Source organism: Drosophila arizonae, chromosome 3, assembly GCF_054131065.1.
Source record: "Drosophila arizonae isolate 15081-1271.41 chromosome 3, UAZ_ARI_1.0, whole genome shotgun sequence".
Taxonomy (NCBI): domain Eukaryota; kingdom Metazoa; phylum Arthropoda; class Insecta; order Diptera; family Drosophilidae; genus Drosophila; species Drosophila arizonae.
In genome coordinates this window covers 1,477,131-1,493,881 of record NC_142923.1, presented here as the reverse complement: position 1 = coordinate 1,493,881, position 16,751 = coordinate 1,477,131, and the positions used below count along the sequence as shown (strand labels likewise).

Here is a 16,751-nt window from a genome sequence, read left to right as displayed (position 1 = left end):
TTTTGTAAAATTTTCTGTTTAAGCAACAATAAAAATTACTTAATAAAATCATTGAAATTATTTTATGTTGGAATTAAAATCTAACATGTTATTTGAATAATTTTGTGTGCAATAATTGATATGTTTATAATACTTATACTTTTATAATACTTATCCTATTTATTAAATGCAGTTATATAAATTTAAAAATTGATAAGTTTTTTCCTTTTGATAATTTCATTTAAACGTATCCGCAATTATTTTGAAATTACTTTTTATAATTTTAACAGCTAATATTTAAGATTTTTTCTCACAATTTGAAGCCCTTATTTATTTTCTATTTAAGTATACTATACATGTGTATATTTTTTAATTTTTTGTTTTATTTTTCGCATCCATTTTGACGGCTATAAATTTGAGTACCTCATTAAAGTCTCTCAACTTCAGGCAGTTGCTCTCAAATGAACAAAATGAATTGAATTGCATTAATAAAAGAGAAGTCAATGTTTTATCATCTCATTGAGGACATTCGAATTTGTTCGGCTGATAAATTGCCATAGTTAATTTAGAGTAACTCAAGGAAGCAAACCATAAATAATGTGAAAACTTGATATTAATTTGTGGGAAAACACGCGGCATTCAAATAATTCAAATGGCTGATAGATCGTTGATTTAAACTCAAGCTGGACGCTGACTGGCATTACGCTTGGCCAATCAATAACAAATGCCAGGAATATATAGCGAATATATGCATATATAATAAATATGTGTATATGAATGTTGCAACATAAATCGCGGCAGCGCACAAGCAAAGCTATAGAAAAGCAATTGAAGCCAAACAAAGTAAATATTCAAAATGGCCGACACTTGCGCTATATAACAGACAGTCAAGCGGTACACATACATATGCATATATATACTCTATGCTATACAAATATATAGATATATATCTAGCTAAACAATGCCGCCTGTGCTTGGCAACATGTTAGCGCCGAGATTCACATTGCTCGCATGCCACATGCCACACATAGCTACAGCAATATACACATGTTCATATGTATGTATCTGTGTGTGTGTGTGTGTGTCTGTGGAGGTGCACTCTGATTGGTGCTCGGGCAGGCCAGGTGGTTTGGCCCCCACCACCGGCCAAACTCGACCTGCTACACTGTTGCCAGAAGCAACCCTCGACCAATGCCGAGTGCCAAGAAATTCCTGCACATCCACATTGAGCCTGGCTGAGCCTGCGCAGCAGCCCCACGCGAGCTTTTCACCACGGCACGCTGTGTGGGCCGAGTGCGAGCGAGACGGTAGGAGCTCTGATTATGCTCGCCGAGCATAAGCTGGACCAGAGCATCCTGGACTGGCTGGCCAGACAAGAAGGGCAAATGCTGGCTTTGCCGTTAGTTTTACTTCGTGCGTTGTCCTGCTGAGGCCAAAGCCAAGCGCCGCAGCGTTAGTGCCCAGTGAGTGTGTACACAGAGATAGCAACTATATTCCATATATATATATATGTGTATATACATATATATATATATATGTATGTGTATATAGCTGTCAATTATTATAAACAAATACTATAAGTAATCGAAAGTGATTTTGTGCTAATCAAAAGTTGTGATTAAACTCGTTTTCTTTGGAAGTAAAAAACCCCACGCGTTCGACTTCCAATCAGTTGGCATTCCAGTTCCAGTAGTCGAAAATTTCCAGTGTATATACCAAGACAGCAACCCCAGCTGGGCTGCCTATATATATGTATATATATATATATATATAGCTTTTAGATAGAGACAGCTGCTTATGTACTTGCCACACAATGTTGCAACTGTCGCATGCGCTGGCAGCGCCAACCTGGGCTACGCTCATTGTCTGATCCTCGCCAGCTCGCCTGCTCAGCCGAGCTGCCGCACAGTCTTCAGACAGAGTTGAACGCGGATCGTCTACAAAAATCGAGTCTCGTCGTCGTCGTCGTAGTCGTCGCCGTAGTCGTAGTCGAGCCAGCCGCCGGGCTCGACTTCAACTCTGTCTGAATGTTGTCGCGTCTAGCATTAGCTTAGCTTTATTTTTTAATTTAATTAAGTTTTAACTTAAATTACTTTTCCGTTCCACTTTCCTCCATCATTTAATGGGCGTGTGTTGCTTAGAAATCGTATGAAACTTTCCTTAAATATAAAGTAATCTGAAAAAAACCTCTATATTTTATATACTGAAATTCTTAATCAAACTTATTAGCTTGAGGTCCACTAAATTAATAAAAAATAAAATAAAATTGTATTATAATAAAGAAAAAATTTATAAACGAAATCTTTTGTGTCTAAATCTAAACTAAACCGTTTTTTTTAACTCTGAACTCTCCATAAAACTCACTTATATAACCCTAAAAACTATATAAAACTTCGACTCTCTTCTTCTTCGTTTCTTACAGCGTAACGTGTTATGTTGTAAACGATTTGAGCTACGTCTACATATAAATATATATCTATGATCTGTGTACCTTATTTGTGATATCATAACTAAAAACGAAAAAAAAAAAGCGACAAGAAAGTTATTAAAATATAAATAAAAATTATTTTAAAATATTATAAATTTTGTTGTATAATTTTAAAATTAAATACATATAAAAACACATTTAAACGAAAATAATATTAATACGAGAACTGGCATTGGGATTACGTGAGGCGCTTACATAATCGAGCCGAGAAATGGATTACGCAATACTCGTGAGCAATGTAAGTGACGGAAGGCCTAAAGGTCAAGTGTTGTAGGGCCGACTGAATAGTCATTGATAATTATTGATTTCTTTTGTTCTCATATCTAGACTGATGGTATGAATAGGAATATGAAGAGATTGGAAAGCGTTATTTTATATTTTTGGTTACGACTTTTGCTAGAATACAAGATATTTTACTGGATTTTGTATTTTTTATATTTTATATACCTTGTATAGAAATGAATATAAAAATGATTTTCCTTTTAAAATCCATTTATTAAGAATAAATTTTGCTTCATTTTAGAACACATCAAAGTTTATTTAAAATGAATTTTAGGACAAACTTAAATTACATTTTTAATTTTCAAATATATTGTGAAATAAAAATAATCCTTTAAAATGCTCAGCTCTTTAGGCGGCCGTCGTTATATGTAAATTTAGACTTAAATGCAATACAAATTTATTATTTATTTATTATTTATAAAGAGAATTCTGAAAATTAATAACGAATTTTGTTCTAACTAGAGTCAAAGTTATAAAAAAAATTTTATAGAAGAGATATGTCTATATCCCAATTATTATTATTTTCCCAATCTAATAGAAAATAAAAAAAAACCCCTTTTAAAACCAATTTAAGTTTTAAATTTAAATTTTCCACTCAAACATTTTTCCTATGTCATCTTCATTCCTATATTACCTACCCCAAAAACCAATTGCAAGACTCGCAAAAACTCAACTCGACTATCAAATGGCAGGCGAAATTTATGGTCATAAGCCGCTTAAGAAACATTTGCAGCCACAAATGAATGAACGACAAATGTGGCAAATTATGAGACTTTGAGCTCTTTAGGCTTTGCTTATCAGCAGCAAAACACGAGGCGGACAATAATAACGAATACTGTTTAACCATCAATTCCTCTCTTTTGCCAGGCACTGTGAAAATGCAACATCAACAACTTCAACAACAACAACTACGAGGAATAACAGCAAGAGCAGCAGCAACAAATTTGGAACCCCGCCGGAGCGAACGAGCCAACCAAAATTGAGTTATAAAATTAGCCCCGCTGCGATTCGACACGCCCAGAGAGTAGCTAAAAGCTAAGCCGCCGTGAAGTAGGCAACAAAATATTTATGCGCACAAACGATAACAACAACAACAACAACAACAGTAGCAACAACAACAATAACTAAAGCCAGTAAACAAAAACAAAAAGTCGCATCATGAAGGGCTTGACGGCGTTTAAGGAGAAGGCGACAGGCGTTTTCAGCGGGTGAGTGGACCAGCAGAACGAAACGAAAATAGCATGAATAGAAAGAACTACACTGTGCAGCACAAATGGGGTTGTTATAAGAAAAGCAAAATAATAATTAAGAGACAGTTGAGAGTTTATGGGAGTTCCAATAGAATAGATCAGTTGGCTTTTTTTATATAATATTTTGGATTAGAGTTCTTCTCTCTTTTGGGTAATTTTATCTCGGCAGAAATGAATGGATGAGGAACATATAACATATAGGTTAGGAGAAGAAATATACATATATAATGTTCCTTAATATATTTTATAGCACGATCCGGTCCAGTAACTTTTCTCCTATAATCAAGCTGGCATAGAAAATGACAACAGGAAAGAAATTCTTGTAAAACCTATATATGTAACTTTACATGCTTTGTTAAATTCCAACTTTCTGTAGGCTAGTGTCGCAAATGATGAGTGTGCAATATGCCGAGACTGAAATATGATTGCAATCAAATGGCAATGGCCGAAAAAAAAAAAACAAAACAACTGAATGAAAAATAGGAAAAAAATTTAATTTAACGCAACGTTGATCAGCAACGAGACGAGAGCGTGACGCGTGGTTGGCTGAACTTGACCATGCAAAAAGGATGCTGTGGGAAGTACTTAGAGAGGGGGCGAGGGCGGGACTTAGCCAGCGTCGCGAAAGTTGGGCACGTGTCGTCGTCTCGCGCTGTGGCGCGTCGCAAAGTTGTAAAAATTATTGGCATGCTTAACAAGTCATTAAAGAGGCCACAAGAAGCTGCAGCCAACTACGGTCTGTAGTCAGTCAGTCAGTCAGTCAGTCAGTCAATCAGCCAGCTAGTCAGTGAGTCAATCAGTCAATCTGTCTGGCCGCCAGCTATGAAAGGCAACGGCGTGCCGAGACGTTCACCGTTGGCTAAGGAATTTCGTGCACGTTGCCAGCCGTGGCACGTGCTTCCAGCGGAAGCGAAGCAAACAGCTGCCCCTGTGTGGCAAGCTGATGGCTCATGGTAAACAATACACTCGGCAAGGGCATTACACTGGGGCATAACTGACTGTGTAATACTTGTTTAAGGTTCAGTAAGAAGAATTCAAATCGTTGTACATCTGGGGCATTTATATAAAGATTTATATGAAGATCTATTATTAGAGGTTCAACTGTGAATTCCTAAGCTTGATTATTCTCTATGACTCACAGACTGTAAGATTGATATATAGGTAATATAATATAGAATATATTTGATGGAATGTAATTTTTACTCATGAGATATAACATGTTGATTGATTCACAGACAAAGAGAGGACAATATCAATGCAGGTTGATCGTTAAGGAAGGAATACAGACTTTATCGCACAGCAGCACAACAACCAATCTCTTCAAAATGTAGACTTTCATTTTAAATCAAATAATAGAGTTTTGGCATGCCCCAGTGAAGAATTAGATAATATTTTGGGTCTAAGCTCCTATATTCGACCTGAGCTCGACCGGCATTACAATTGGATGTGATAGGTTAGGATGGGATAGGCTATCTTACCCCCATTTACTTGTTGATTATAGAGCATATATACATCGATAGTTTCTATGTAGTTGTTATCGATTCGATTTCTCATTTTTGGTTCATTTAGCTGTCAGATTTCTTAAACTGAGAGAATCTCTACTTGGCAAATATTAAGCTGAGGAATTGAGCACGCAAAAGTGTGTAGGATATCGTTTTTCTATTTTAGGTAGATCGTTTTTCGATTTTGGCAAGTTCTCTTGATTTATGGACTCAGCTATATTTAAAACAACAAGCCTCTAGTTTCAATGGCGTCAAAAGATTTGGTAAACTTGATATCTTAACCGAACAAAAGATTTTCATAGAGCCAATATGCCCCTCTCACAGCCTAAACGAGTATAAACAGTATAAAGAGTCATGAGCATATTGACTCCGAGCACTAATAGTGAATATGAATGTGAGTGTGAGTGTGAGTGTGTGTGTGAAAGTGAATGTGTGGTATGCAATTTTTATGGGCACGCTCCTGGCAACAGCAGGACTCGATTACGAGTGAACAACTGATTTGCTCAAGGACTTTTTCGGTCGGGGAGACGCGCGCAGTGTAAATTAGAAATTGGAACAATAGGTGATAGCTCGTTTTCATTAAGGAATGTGTGTGAAGCATCGAGCGGAAAGGAGAAAAAGTGTTGCATACCAACAGGCAGTCAGGCAGTCAGGCAGCCTGGTCTCCTTGAAATTCAAAAGGCTGCACGCAAATGAAATTGATTTCGCCGAGCTCATTGAAAACGGTTGCCAGGATCTGTGCCTGATGTCGAGTGGCACTCGAAAGGCGCGCGCGAGAAGAAATTGAAATGCGTACAGCTTCAAGGACAAGTCGAGCATTGTGTCCTCAGCGAAATTAGAATTGTCGAGCTGCCTCCCAGCTGGAGTCGCCGAGTCATGTCTCTGACAAGCCAAGTCAAACATTTTGCCCCAATGCTCGACTAATGGGCGCGCCCATTGTGGCCCAAGTTAAAGCCAGGCCACAACAACCTTCAGCCGACTCCAACTCCGCCTTCGTGGCTGCCAAGACAGCGGCGCCAGTTAGCCATAATCTATGCGGCGCCAAAAAGTCTCCAACATTTTTACTGACAATCAAAACCCGCCAAATAAGTGCCAGCAAAAAAAGAAAAGAAAATAAGAGAAACTTGAGCAATAGTTTATCAACAAAGCAAAAAAGCAAGAGAAACTGTAGACAGTCGAGGAAAGTGAACTTCACTTGGCACGAATTCGAGATACGCTTGCCAATAGTGCGATGATGTATGACTAGAACCGTTCGGCATAAAGTGATATAGAGATATGTTAGAATAGTATAGATTAGTTTCATAGTTTTCTTCATCTTTTATCAATTTCATTAGTCAATCAAGCAGTTCGGTATATAATGACTCAGAATTATTTCTTATAGGGTTACAGTTAAAAATTTAGTTTTCTTTCCTCAAATTTTATTAGTTCAGTTTAATCAGTCAATCATGACAATCTATCAATCAGTTAATGAAGTCAGTCAGCTAGTTATGTAGCTAGAAAATTAGTTAACTGACTTTGGTTGAGCAAATCAGTCAGTCAATCTGTCAACCAGTCATTCATTCAATTTGTCGACTAAGCAATCTATTTATTAATCAATGTCAGTCACATTATGAAATAGTCAGTCAATCATTCAATCAGACAGCCAATGATTAGCCAAATGAGTCAAATTGTTAAGCAATCATTAATTTTTCTATGAGCTAAACATTGTCTGTCAATCAAAGAGTCAGCTTATCAGTTTTATATTCTTGCCAATCAATCAATCAAACAGTCTGTATATTGTCAAATAAACCAGTCTGTTAATCTAGTTAATTATCCAAATAGATAACAGATGTTTAAAATGACACAGTCAATCAATATCCATCATTTGATTGATCAATCCGAGAGTCAATCAGCCTGCTATATAAGAAAGCTAATTATGCTCTGTAAACAATGAATTCGTTCAATTAAGTTAGTTCCTCAATCTGAAGATTGACGTCTGACTGAGCAACTTTGTCAATCAAGCAATCAGTCCAGAAGCTGAAAAAGTATGTATATAGAGCGATATCTTCTATTGACTACAAATCATAATCAATCCAAGCTACACGCATTATATATGCTTATATAGTTAGAGCTATCTCTTTGCGCTCCTCCTCAAACAATGTGAGCAAGTTCCAGCTACTCTAAACAAAGTTTTATAAATGTGAGTGTGCATGTGAGTGCATGTGTGTGTGTGTGTGTGGGGATCCATAAATAGCGGGTATAAAATTGGCGTCAGACAAGCCGGCATTAAACTCGGTCAAGGCGCAAGGCACAAGGCAGCAGGCAGCAGGCACGAGGCAAAGACTGCGAGGACTACGCGGACTAGAAGGAAGCTGCGTGACCAGACGAGGGTAGCTTTGGCGTCAGACATTTGAGTTATGTGACAAACGGCGACGCGGACGGGGAAAAAAGAGATATTGAAGTTGGCACAGTAGTGGATTTTTATTCTGTATCGAAGGAGGTGGGCCACGGCGTTTGTCTGCAAATTTATGAGACGGAATGCCAGAGAGTCGTAGAAGGAGACAGAGAGGGCGAGAGAGGGAGAGAGTTGCTAATGCCACCAGTGATGAGGTTATCAATGTTGATGTGTCACTTAGGCTGGGTTAATGCTCGAGCTACCCTCGCCTATGCATTAAGCCAAATGTCCACAGTCTGTCATCAATCAGCCTTTGTCAGTGCTAAATGCTAGCTTTAAGCCACAATCTGATATCGAAATCTGAATCGAGAGCGGTTTACCTGGCTGGGAAAATCAGTTTTCTCGGTCGCAGCACTTAATGGAATTGAATTCAGTTTCAATTGAATGAATCACCCCCCACGGAAGGCAAACAAGGTCCCTCAGGGCAAGACAAGAGGCAGTCAAATTTCTTGCCCTAACAAGCTGAAAATATTTGTGTTTTTACGCCTCCCCTGAGCCAAATGCCAGACTCTCTCTCTCCCTCTCCCACTTACTCTCACCTGTTGCTCGACATTGTCAACTAATTGGCATGAGTTATGTGACCTCTCACCTTTGTTTCCCTTCACCTTTCTTGCAGTCTGAAGCCGAATATGGAGAAGTTCGAGATATCGCAGAGCTATCATGGAGGTCACGGTGGCTACGAGGAGATGGAGGGCGGCGAGCGCGAGGGGCGTGGACCTGGCGGCGGCCACGCCTACGACGACGACGACGATCGACCCGACTCGCCCGCCTCCTTCGAGGAGATCGAACGCCCACCTCTGCGCAAGATCGACAAGTACTGCAAGGCGGAATGCCCCTGCATGCCGGCACGGTACACAATCGCTACAATGGCCTGCGTGGGCTTCATGATTGCCTTCGGCATGCGCTGCAACATGTCAGCAGCGAAGCTCAAAGGAGAGCATAACGGGGTAAGTCGAGGCATAGAAAATTGCAGTAAAAATTAACTGAAAATTCTATATGAGTTGTTATGGACTTGGCTATATATAAAAATATAAATAAATAATTTAGAAATTTTCATAAAAATATTATTTTTATTTTTGAGAGTCATAATAAGTCTTATGTCAACCTTCAAGAAAATATAAATTTTATTAAATTAAAATATTTTTAAAATTAACTAAGACTTATTATTAACGAATACTCAAAAATTTAAGACAGCTTATACATATTAAATTTCTCATATAAATATGCTCTCCAATGCTCTAATAAAGTCTTTAAAAACATGAACGGAATTCGAGCATGGGAATTCAATTCAATTTGCCTCATTTGATGGCAAAGCTGCTGTCAATTAGAGTGTGTGTGTGTGAGTATGGGAGTCTATGTGTGTGTGTGTGAGCTTGTTCACATCACTCAAAAGTCACACACAAAGCCACGCCCACACAAGAGGCACACAGACACACATAGAGCATCCGTTTGGCGCTCGTTAATAAAGGCCCGCGGCACAAAATTTTAATGATTGCGACTTTTACTCTCTCACTCACTTCCTGTCGCTCGCTCTTTCCCTCTCTCACGCACAGACCGTCTTTATGAACTGGACGGTGGCAGTGGAAAGCCACGTGGACTCATCCTTCTTCTGGGGCTATCTAATAACACAAATACCCGGCGGCTTCATTGCATCCAAGTTTCCAGCGAACAAGATTTTCGGTCTCTCGATTGTCAGCTCCGCCTCGCTGCATTTGATTGTGCCGTTTGCCATGACACTGATGCACGGCCATGTGGTGATAGGCGTGCGTGTGCTGCAAGGACTCTTCGAGGTGAGTCACGGAGAACATATATCTATCATATAGCACATATCAAATATACCAAAAACCAAATCGAATTCGTTTTTGAGCAGATCAAAGCTAAGGATTACGCATGTAAAAGTGGAGAGGGGTAGCCAGAGCTGGGGGGTTGCTTTATTGTAAGTGTGTGTGTGTTGGGGGGTTGCTATATGATAAAGCAAATATGTGAAATGAAAACATGTTCCGGATTTGGGGCACACACAGAAGGCAAAATAACAAAAGCATTTATTTTAATGCGATTTCTTTTGTGTCTGTTTGGCAATCATTTTTTCTTTTTTTTTCCCCTCACTCGCTCACTCTCTTTCTCCCTCCCACTCAGGGCGTAACATATCCGGCTTGTCATGGCATTTGGCGTTTCTGGGCGCCGCCTATGGAGCGCTCTCGCCTAGCCACATTGGCCTTCTCCGGCTCCTACGCGGGCGTCGTTGTGGGTCTGCCCCTGTCCGGGCTGCTGGCGGATGCGGTGGGCTATCAGGCGCCCTTCTATGCGTACGGCACCTTCGGCATCATCTGGTATCTGTTCTGGATCTGGCTGTGCTTCGAGAATCCGCGCAAACATCCTGCGATTAGCATACCGGAGCTGAAGTACATTGAGAAGTCGCTGGGCGAGTCGGCGCATCCGACGATGCCGTCCTTCAAGACGACCCCGTGGCGCGAGATGATGCGCTCGATGCCCGTCTATGCCATCATTGTGGCCAACTTCTGTCGCTCCTGGAACTTCTATCTGCTGGTGCTCTTCCAGTCCTCCTTCCTCAAGCACAAGTTCGGCTTCAAGGTGGAGGAGGCGGGCTTTGTCGGTTCACTGCCCCACTTGATCATGACCACGATTGTGCCCTTCGGCGGCATGCTCGCGGATCATCTGCGCAAGAACGGCATCCTCTCCACCACGAACGTGCGCAAGCTCTTCAACTGCGGCGGCTTCGGCATGGAGGGTCTCTTCTTCCTCTTCGTGGCGCACTCCCAGACGGCAGTAAGTCCTTTTGGGAACTCAATTTAATTATTTAAAATATAAATATAAATTTATTTAAAATATTTATTTAAAATATATACTATATTTTATACATCATTTTAATAAATAATTTTTCCAGTTTTATTTTTTATAAATTTTTCTAAATTAAGAATAATAATAAAATATTTAAAAAGAAAAAATGTTTTTTTTTTCAGTCTCAGAGTATCTTTATAATCTGAATATATTTCTTATTCATAATTATTTTTTTTCTATATCTCCTGATCTCCATCCAAGCAAAGCAATTACCAGTACTATGTTAAGTCACTGTTAAAATACATTTTTAACCCAACAGCTCGTTTCTGTTCGTCTAGTGTTAACAATTACTTAAGAGAAGAGCGAGGCGCACAAAAAAGAGCTATATGGTGAAATATGATATTTAATAGTACGGTAACATAGACGTACTGTTAATTAACATGTAAACTAGCAGTAGCTAACAGTGCTCTTACATGTTTTTATTTATATATTATTCGCTTTACTTTTGATGTTGTATTTTAAAAGTAACAAATATTGACATGTTTATTATTTATATTTTTTATTATTTTATTTTTAAATATCTACACTTTCCAAATTATATCGATAAATTAAGTGTATATATTGTCATTTATATTCATGCAACATTTTCTTAGACTGGCGCCATGTTTGCTTTGACCTGTGGCGTGGCGTTCAGCGGCTTTGCCATCTCCGGCTATAATGTGAACCATTTGGACATAGCGCCTCGGTATGCGAGTATATTGATGGGCTTGTCGAATGGCATTGGCACCTTGGCTGGCATAATCGTGCCCTATGCGCTGGATGGCCTCATTCAGAGGAATGTGAGTGGATTGAGTTGATTGACAGAGCTGTACGATTTGAGCACACTTTATCTATACTTTAACTATAGCCGACTGGCTGCTGGACCACTGTGTTTACCCTGGCCGCCTGTGTTCATTTGATTGGCTGCACTTTCTATGGCATTTTTGCCTCCGGCGAGCTGCAGCCCTGGGCCGAGCCGCCGCCTGAGGAGCAAAAGGTGTGGGCACCGCCGGCGGGCGCCATTACCCACGGCGACGATCCCAGCCAGGCGGGTATGATGGGCAACTACATGAAGGAGACGTCATTTGTAAGCCAAGCACGCTATGCATTAGGCAGACTTAATATCCATCTCTCTCTCTCTTCCTCCCTCTCCCTCTCTCTCTCTATCCCCACTCTGCAGGGCGCACCGGAGTACACGGAGCAGAGCCAAATGCAACAATCGAATGCCATTAGCTACGGCGCCACCGGGCACGTGGCCAACAATCCGTTTGCATTGGCAGCGAGCGCGCCCATTGCCGAGGAGCCCGCCCAGCCGAGCGAAGGATACGGCTACACGGACTACACGCAAGGACCGGCGATGCCCTCGACGAATCCCTACGAGCAGCAGGCCTATCAGCAGCAGCAGTAAGCGATAACAAATGGCAGATCAACTGATATACAATTAGCTTTTAGTTATAGTCCGTTTATTGTTTGTTCCTGATGGGGTTGATTTGTATATAAGATATAAAACCGACACACACGCATATAAATATATATCTGAAACTGAAAACGATAATGAACTTCAGGCCGAGTCTAACGAATTTCGATATAGAACAGAAGTCTCACACTCACACAGACACACATGTCACACTAACACAATGAAACTATGTACCTAACAGAGCAACTACATATTGTACGCGTATACAGGACACAAAGGATTACGTTAAACTTGGCCCCCAAAGAGCAAAGCACAAAATCTATAGCCTACTTTTAAGCGTCGCTTGCGCAGAACTCTATTTACAAGCTACAGCAGAATGAGAAACAAATATACATACATATATGAAGACAAATAGAAACTATTATGATAATCGACATTTGTGTATATCATTAAAACCGACATAATCCAGGCACACGCAGCACGTCTCAAATCGTTACGAAATATTATTATAAATAATTTCAAACTAACTATATAGACACTATATAAATAAATATATTATATAATAATAGCGAATTAATTGTTGTTAGCAGTTAATCAATTATAAATAAAAACTGCAAGTTTTTACAATTTACCGTTAATGATATTCAATGTATATGGATAAAGGCGCGACTCTGAAGGTCGTCAATATCTAAGCATTAGTAAATTTTAATCATAAACTTATCTAACTAAGCAATTGTTGATGTTCGGCACGAATGATAAACAAAAAAAGACAGTATACTTCTACTACATTTAACTCATAATTATAAATTATATGACATTTTACATACATACATATATATGCTTTTGGTTTATAGCACGAATCGAGCAATGGCATGATATAGGTACTAAACTCATATGAATTAGCATAGGCCCATAAGCATTAGCTAGCAGTAGGCGCCAATAACCTCAGAATTGGTCTTCATACTGTGCTCTTCAACCTTCAATCTTCATCCAACGATTTTCTTCATATATATATATAAAGAATATATATAAGCAAAAACTTCTGCTGGCCTTAAACTTTAACCCTATTTCTTTTTTCCAAAATTTTAATTGTAAGTATTTTAAATTCTTAACTACACACAAATATAATTATTTTAATATATTGAATGTAATATAATTAAAATTGAGTAATTTATTTTAATACAATTTTAAAATTTAATTCAAAAAAAAAAATTTTTTTTTTTTTTTTTTTTTTTTAAATGATACTTGTAACCTACAAAAATATTTTTTCATTTTAAAAATATATCCTTTATTCACTTTTGGCTCAGCAGCCGCGTTTTGCTTATACAATAAAAATTCCACGGAAATCATTGAAAATATTTTGAACTATTTATAATAATATTTATGCATGTTTAATAAAAAGCGAAAACAGGCAGATTCTTTATGTATATATTACTTAATAAAAGCACAATATAATAATTAATATATATTTAATATAATTATTTATTTATATTTATTATTACTATTTTTTGAGAGCACTTTGGTAACATTAAATGCACCGAATAAGTTGTCCTTTAAATTTATTATTTAGCGCACAATACAAATTTATATCATTTTTAATTAATACCTTTTTAGTTTTATATAATTTGTATATTTAAAAATTAGTGAAATATTTTTCGAGCACTTTAGTTAATTATGCACCAATGTTATATTCTCTTATTTCTATTTTTAGTTTGATCACAATTTCACTATATATTTGATTCTTTTATATTTGATTTTCATTTTGTATAGACGCACTTACTTTCTCCGTCAACTGTAGAACTATATATACATCGCATAATTTAACTGTATTATATTATTATTGTTAAAAAACAAAACATATACCTATTAGCAAGTATTATATAAATATATATAAAATTGTAATATTAAACAAATTATTCACAATTAAACAACTATGTATTAATAAAATGTGAAAATTTTCTAACTAAAGAGTCAATTCTTATACCGTAATTTGTACAGAGCAGCGAATATTATATAATTATATATTTACTAATATCTATACATTAATATTATTTAGAGCCTAATTGAAATCGGATAAATTTTAATTGTTATGTGTGTTGTTGGACAATGACTATAAGCTAATGAAAACAACAAATAACAAATAACTGCTTGTGAAAGCGACAATAAATAGTTAAATAAGCTTTGTTAATATATATAAATATATCTATATAATGAAACACATGTATTCATTTATGATTTAAGTGTTCACTTAATTTAAATGTAGGCTGAAATTTCGATGCTTTTACTCAAAAATTGGCAGCAAAGGCAAAAACAATATAAACGTTCGGCCATTGGGGCGTATGTGTAATATTAGCATTAATCGAAATCAAAATCAGAACCTGTATATATAAATGCATATATGAAATGCGCTCAAAACTATTGTAGTTATTATTAAATACATATTCATATAAATCTCCGTATGTATATGTGTGTCTCTAGAAGTTACAAAGTTCTTGACAGGAGAGATGAATATAAACGAGGCTCTCGATTGTCATTAGCTCACTTAACTATACATATGTAAACTGGAATGATATTATTTGCAAGTCTATAGTTTGATTTCCATTTATTTTGAGAGACAAGAAAAGCTCTCAAGGCTGTGTGGACAATAATAACAAATATGTTAACAAAAACGCCACAGTGTTTATTGTTTTACCAAAAACATTTCTATAGATGTATGAAGCTCTAGCTAAAAACCTCTTACGAAATACTTGTTGAACATTTGACCCAACTGTCTGAATGCATATATATATATATATGTATATATATTTATATGTGCAATATAACTAGCTAAATGCCATCATTAAATGCTTTTGTGAGTAATTTAAGTGTACATAAAAAATAAAATTCATATTTAAATAGTAACAAAATATAATAATAAAAAAAGAAATCATAAACTGGCGAATCGGAGCACAAACTGCAATGAATATCATTTAAAGCCCATTAACCGGTTATAACTAGGGTACTACGACTATGACTAAATACAAATATATTATAATAAACTCATATATTACATATAGACGCACAATTAACACAAATTTAACTTACCCAAGCAAGCTGCGGCAAGTCGTGCTTCAAATATTCTTTTCAAAGAATAAAATGTTTGAAAAGTCTATTTCGTCTATAATCGATATATTCGTGCTATGTATATATATTTTAAATTAAAATTAACAAGTAAGAAAGCTCTAGTCGAGACTGCTCGACTACGAGATCCCCTGAACCCTTGGAGCAATAGATATTTCAATAATTTTTCGCGTCTTTCAGCTTACACAAGAAACAGGCACACACACAGGCACGTACGCACACACAGGCATACATACACACACACGCATACAGACACACATACACACACACACACGCATACATACACAAACGCATACATACACACATACACATACACAAACACATACACACACATACACACACAAGCACCCACGCATAAACACGCATGGGCTGCAGTGTGCGCTTACTATGAGAACTTAATTGTTTAATAACTTTTTTATGGACGTACGATCTTCATGAAACTTTTAGATTATGATTATAATGAATATGAATATGAATGTAATTGCCAAAACACAAGTCTCTAGTATTTGAAATGCGCTTTTTACAAAAGTGAGGGTGAGGGGGTGAATTTAAGGGTGGGGGGTAAATTTTAACAAAAACCGAAATTGTATAAATTGCATATAAGCATACATTAAAAATTTGGAGACTCTAGCAATAAAGGTGTAGAAGATATAATTTTATAACTGGTTTTCGATAAGGTTTTTTATCGATAAAAAAGATCGGGGTGAGTTATCGATTTTTAATGATAAACTTGATATGCGCGCTGTAATTACGGACATTTTAAAAAAAATTTGAAGTCTCTAGCTCTTATATCTTCTGAAATCGACGCGTTCATACATACGGACAGACGGACAGACGGACAGACGGACGGACGGACAGACGGACAGACGGACAGACAGACGGACAGGGCCAAATCAACTCAGCTCGTCGCCCTGATCAAGAATATATATACTTTGTGGGGTCTGCCACGCCTCCTTCTGCCTGTTACATACATTTCAACAAAACCATTATACCCTGATTTCCCATTGAAAATGGGTTCAGGGTATAAAAACCAAATATATATATATAATTAAATGTATTATTTATGTGTTTTGTTCAACAACTAGTGAATGTATAAAATATATATAAAGATAAAAGTAAATCAAGATCCCTTTTCTGGCAACACCCGCCCAATGTTGTATAATTTTATGAACTAGTCTAAAAATGGTATTCAAGAACATATTTCATAATATATATGCCGATATCATTCAAACTAATTACAAATAATATTTAACGAAATGGAAAAGAAACTAAATAAAAATTGTATTTGATTTAAAGCCACAACATTATTTCATAGGCCCCATCAAGCAACCCGACTATACGAACCACATATAAAGGCTTAACAAATTATACCTAAACAAAAAATTGTATTTGGAATTCAATAAACGAAACATGTTAACAAATTATGCCAAAAAAAACAACT

The 16,751-nt window shown here is 37.0% G+C and overlaps 1 protein-coding gene across 4 annotated transcripts; it reads left to right on the top strand.

The window, feature by feature from the left end:
- Positions 1 to 1,316: 1,316 nt before the first annotated feature.
- Positions 1,317 to 16,749, top strand: VGlut (Vesicular glutamate transporter). 4 transcript variants are annotated; one of them, XM_089463430.1, is made up of 9 exons: positions 1,317 to 1,442; positions 2,402 to 2,705; positions 3,617 to 3,957; positions 8,552 to 8,882; positions 9,489 to 9,725; positions 10,072 to 10,722; positions 11,388 to 11,573; positions 11,642 to 11,860; positions 11,954 to 16,749. In XM_089463430.1, the coding sequence occupies exons 3-9, from the start codon at positions 3,908 to 3,910 to the stop codon at positions 12,179 to 12,181; spliced, it is 1,902 nt and encodes a 633-aa protein (XP_089319556.1). In that variant the 5' UTR covers positions 1,317 to 1,442; positions 2,402 to 2,705; positions 3,617 to 3,907; the 3' UTR covers positions 12,182 to 16,749. The 4 variants fall into 4 exon arrangements, with proteins under 4 accessions (XP_089319556.1, XP_089319558.1, XP_089319557.1 ...); XM_089463432.1 differs by having other exon boundaries at positions 1,363 to 1,446; XM_089463431.1 differs by lacking the exon at positions 1,317 to 1,442 and adding an exon at positions 1,860 to 2,125.
- The last annotated feature ends 2 nt before the right edge of the window (positions 16,750 to 16,751 follow it).

What these genes read in the sequence shown, in the direction of transcription:
- VGlut (XM_089463430.1), top strand. Translation starts at nt 3,908, where the DNA reads ATGAAGGGCTTGACGGCGTTTAAGGAGAAGGCGACAGGCGTTTTCAGC. An exon ending in TGCTGCAAGGACTCTTCGAG is followed by an intron (nt 9,726 to 10,071) that starts GTGAGTCACGGA and finishes CCTCCCACTCAG; the next exon opens with GGCGTAACATATCCGGCTTG. An exon ending in ATGGCCTCATTCAGAGGAAT is followed by an intron (nt 11,574 to 11,641) that starts GTGAGTGGATTG and finishes CTTTAACTATAG; the next exon opens with CCGACTGGCTGCTGGACCAC.